The sequence below is a fragment of the Clupea harengus genome, chromosome 24, assembly GCF_900700415.2.
Source record: "Clupea harengus chromosome 24, Ch_v2.0.2, whole genome shotgun sequence".
NCBI lineage: Eukaryota > Metazoa > Chordata > Actinopteri > Clupeiformes > Clupeidae > Clupea > Clupea harengus.
Genome location: NC_045175.1, coordinates 19,543,518 through 19,548,517, shown reverse-complemented (window position 1 = coordinate 19,548,517; position 5,000 = coordinate 19,543,518). Strand labels below are relative to the sequence as shown.

The window sequence follows — 5,000 nt, the reverse complement described above, 5'->3', positions numbered from 1 at the left end:
AAGGAATTTCATTATACCATAGATACAAACTGGGAAGAGGATATAAGGAATGTCATTATACCATAGATACAAACCAACAAACAGAGCAACAAACAGACATATGGAGGTGGACACTGGGTCAAAGCTATTGTACAGACAACTGGAAGAAGAATTTGAGAACACCTAAAAATATCTATAAATGAAAACAAATGTGTGTAGACACATTTTTAAGGACGTGTATTATATCATAGATAGAAACGAACAGACAGACATATTGAAGTGGACCCTGATGCAAGGATGAGGTGCTAAATGCAGATGCACTATAAGATGGGTTTCCATCCAACTCATTTCCACATTTATGGAAATTTGGCTAAAAGATATGCGACTGTGTGCATTTCCATCTGTGGTGCTATGCTAACTACGAATGGCCACTATAATCAAGGGAGGAGCAGTGACCAGCTGTGGATTCAAAACTTTACCGGAGACATGTAATAATATCTCAATGATTGCAATGTGATGTGAGGAAACCCATCAACCTTAGTATCATTCTACCCTGTGCAAATCGAGGAGATAATCTAACCCCTTCTAGCCCATTAATTTCCTATTTGACTTTCTACTCATGATTTCCTTTTGAAACGGTCCAAATTTGCATTCAAAATTTGAATGAAAACCCAGCTATATACACACACAAACACACATAGAGAGAGAGACACACAAAGAAAAAGACACACATAAACACACACACACAGACACACACACACAGACACACACACACAGACACACAAAGAAACACACACACACAGACACACAAAGAAACACACACACACACACAGACACACAAAGAAACACACACACACACACACAGACACACAAAGAAAAACTCACACACACACATACACACAAAGAAAAAAACACACACACACACACACACAGGCACACAAAGAAACACACATACACACAAAGAAAAACACACACAATGACAGTGCAGATCTGGGATCTATTTGACACCCAGTAAGTTTCCTATCAGGTCACTCACCTTGACGCCTTTCTTGAACTGACTGTACCAGGTGCCAGGCTTCTCCTTGCTCCAGGCTGCCAGTTTAACCTGTTTGATAGGTCAGTCAAGCTGTCAGTCAATCCATTCATAGTACTAATTGGATACACAGTGTCAAAGTGTGTGGGTGCTCAGGTGTGTGAGATTAGATGTAAATGTGTGTGTATGTGTGAGCTCAGGTGTGTGTATGTGCGTGTGTGTGTGTGTGTGTGTGTCTGTGTCTGTGTGTGTGTGTGTGTGTGTCTGTGTCTGTGTCTGTGTGTGTGTGTGTGTGTGTGTGTGTGTGTGTCTGTGTGTGTGTGTGTGTGTGTGTGTGGTGTGTGTGTGTGTGTCTGTGTGTGTCTGTGTGTGTGTGTGTGTGTGTGTGTGTGTGTGTGTGTGTGTGTGTTCAGGTACCCACCGACTGGAACTTGCTGTCTGGGTCCAAACACGTCTCTCCCTCCGCGGTGAAGTTGCAGAACACCTTGAAGGCATCTCTATGGCAACCCTGGTTAGGATCAATCCAGTAATCACCTGTACAGGGGGAGCAAGAGAGAGAGAGAGTTGAAGAATGGATCAGTGACTCCCTAAATGGATAGAGGACAACATTTCCTACCTAATGGGACGACACAGACGGATGGATGGATGAATGATGGATGGACGGATGGGCGGATGGATGGACAGATGTAAAATGAAAGTTGCAGAGAGAAGACAGATTGAAACGTAAATGCGTATAGAATTACTCTGCACAGGCTAAGAGAGATGGAGTGTGGCACTTCAGTGGGTTCACTGGGAGAGATGGATAGACAGGATTATAGAGTGATGGATGGACACACAGCATTGATGCAAGGCCAGACGTAAGCACAGATGGATGGATGGAGAACAGTCTGAAGGATAAAGGTGTGGATGGACAGACTGAAGGACATTTGGGAAACTGGCCAGCCTAGGGATGTGTGTGTGTGCGTGTGTGTGTGTGTGTGTGCGTGCGTGCGTGTGTGCGTGTGCGTGTGTGTGTGCGTGTGTGTGTGTGCGTGTGTGTGTGTGTGTGTGTGTGTGTGTGTGTGTGTGTGTGTGTGTACTTGTGTGAGAGTGTGTTGGGGAGGGCAGGGCTGAGCAAGGCACACAGATTCCCATTCCACACCCACGGGAAGCTGGACTTGTTTCACACCGCTGCACCGTGTGTGTGTGTGTGTGTGTGTGTGTGTGAGAGAGAAAGAAAGAGAGAGATTGCAAATGTGCATGGTTGTGTGAGTGTGTGAGTGTGTGCGTGCAGGTGTATATGCATGTGTGGGTGAGTGAGAGAGGGAGAGAAAGCAGATGTACATGTGTTTGTGAGTGTGTGTGTGCTTGTGTGTCTGTGTTTATGTCAGTGTGTGCATGTGTTTGTGTGTGTGTGTGTGTGCTTACGGGATAGCAGATGTATATGCATGTGCATGAGAGACAGAGAGAGTGATAATGTGATTGATAATAAAATGAATGAGAGTGTGTGTGTGTGTGTGTGTGTGTGTTGTGTGTGTGTGTGCGTGAGAGAGCGAGAGCAAGCGAATGTACATGCATTTGTGTGCGTGTGTGTTTTCATGAGAGCAGGTGTGCAAGTGTATATGCATGTGTGTGTGTGTTTGTGTGTATATGTGAGAGAGAGAAAAAAAGAGAGAGAGAGATTGCAAATGTGCATGCTTGTGTGTGTGTGTGAGACACAGAGAGAACGATTTCAAATGTACATGTTTGTGTGTGTGCGCGTGTGTCTGTCTCTGTGTGTATGTGTGTGTGTGTGTGCGTGTGTGTATGTGTGTGTGTGTGAGTGTCTGTCTGTGTGTGTGTGTGTGTGTGTCTGTCTGTCTGTGTGTGTGTGTGTGTCTCTGTGTGAGTGCGTGTGTGTGTCTCTGTCTGTGCGTGTGTGTGTGTGTGTGTGTGTGTGTGTGTGTGTGTGTGTGTCTGTCTGTGTGTGTGTGTGTGTGTGTGTGTGTATCTGTCTCTGTGTGTGTGTGTCTGTCTCTGTGTGTGAGTGCGTGTGTCTGTCTCTCTCTGTGTGTGTGTGTGTGTCTGTCTCTGTGCGAGTGCGTGTGTCTGTTTCTGTGTGTGTGTGTCTGTGTGTGTCAGTCTGTGTGTGTGTGTGTGTGTGTGTGTGTGTCTGTGTGTGTCTGTCTCTGTGTGTGTGTGTGTGTGTGTGTGTGTGTGTGTGTGTGTGTGCATGTGTGTGTGTCTGTCTCTGTGTGAGTGCGTGTGTCTGTCTCTGTGTGTGAGTGCGTGGTGTAATGATAAAAGCAAAATGGAGGCATATTGAATGATACCTACATCACGAGGCAATTCCCAAAGTCTTTACGACACACACACACACACACACGCACATACACACTCCACACACGCTCACACACACATACTCTGCTTTAAAACATATGATGGTTTATAGTGATGTTGAATGGATGGATAGATGGATTTTTGGATGGGTGGATTATAGATGCATTGAGTGAACATCTATAAAATGCTGCTAAAATGGGACTATATCAGGACTGGATGGCTTCTATAAAATGGTGCTCTATATCAGGACCACGTATGGACTGGATGGCGTGGTCGCTGGTGCCTGTGCAAGCATGAGTGACCAAATGGAAGGAACGATGGATGCTGAATGGTTGCATGAATGAATGATGGAATGATGGAAAGAGGGGATGAGGTTTGTTCTTTTGTAGAAAAAGAGAGGAGATTGAAAACCACACAGTAAAGTAGAGATGGGATAGAGACATGAGGTAAGGTCTTACATTCCAATAGAGCAAGGTTTGCTCAATAAGAAATCAAGTTTTAGTTTGACAGACAAATAAATGATTGCATGCATGAATACATAAGGCTGAACAGACATACAGTAAAGTATAATAATAATAACCACCTAAAAACATAATGCTACTACTACTGTTATTACTATAACTACTACTACTACTGCTACTACTACTGCTACTGCTAATGCTACTGCTACTGCTACTGCTACTGCTACTAGCACTACTACTGCTACTACTAAAAACAAAAATTGTGCATGTTTGTGTTTGTATTATTGCTTCACTAAACAAAATGTACATACATATAAAAATATAAAAGAATAGTAATTAAAGATAAAAAACAACCAAAACAACTCCAAATAATGAAATAAACAGGATATGCATAGTCAGATGTGTCTTGGGCGTGTTCTCACCGTCCTTGTATTCGGGGTGGCAGTACCAGAGCTCTTTGCAGGTGCGTGCGGGGCTGTCGAACGTGCCCAGCGGGGTGCGCAGGCTCTCCACCTCCACCCGCATGGACGAGAGGGAGGCGAACACCTCCTCCATGTCCTGGCCCTGGTCCCCCGCTGCCGCGGGCTGGTCGCTGAGGAAGAGGTCCTCGTCTTCCTCCGCTTCCTCTCCGTCTCGGACGAGTGTCACAGAGTCGCCCTCCAGGGCGGCACCGTCCACCGTGGGGTGTCGGCGCCTGCGGCCGGTGCCGCCGTACTGGATGGGCAGAGAGCGGGTGCTGACCGCCGGATGACCCTGCGGAGGGAGAGGAGGAAGCGGGGAGAGACGTCATTCAACAGGGACATTTTTGTTGAGTTGTTTTGTCCATGATCTGTATATGCATGGGTGTAAACAAAAAATGTGCGCGTAGATATTTAGTAATCATCTGTTCTAAGCTTTGGGAAATCAAAGTCCTGCCAGTAAAGCCAATCTGAATCTGAGAGAGAGAGAGAGAGAGAGAGAGAGAGAGAGAGAGAGAGAGAGAGAGAGAGAGAGAAAAAGGGAAAATGACAGAGAGAGAGTGACAGAAGGATAGTGACAGAGAGAGAGCTTATGTTATGTTGGGAACAAATAATAAAAAGCAAAGAAATACTGACTACTGAATACAGGCAGAGAGCTGAAAAGGTAGAATGAAGAATCCAGAGGTCAAGGGGCAAAGTTGAAAGGTCAGCCCAGCCAACACACCTTAGTGTAGTAGGCCCGTATATATCAGGGCTGCCAGGCGGTATGTG

General features: G+C 45.5%; 1 protein-coding gene across 1 annotated transcript in view; it reads right to left on the bottom strand.

Annotated features, from left to right (window-relative positions):
• The window catches only part of col5a3b (collagen, type V, alpha 3b), a 59,872-nt gene that overhangs the window by 3,218 nt on the left and 51,654 nt on the right, over positions 1-5,000 (bottom strand). Inside the window, exons 59-61 of the mRNA XM_031562101.2 lie at positions 4,194-4,524; positions 1,434-1,546; positions 1,016-1,084 (exon numbers count right to left, since the gene is read on the bottom strand). Coding sequence (XP_031417961.2) covers positions 1,016-1,084; positions 1,434-1,546; positions 4,194-4,524 — 513 coding nt within the window. The remainder of the gene's footprint in view (positions 1-1,015; positions 1,085-1,433; positions 1,547-4,193; positions 4,525-5,000) is intronic.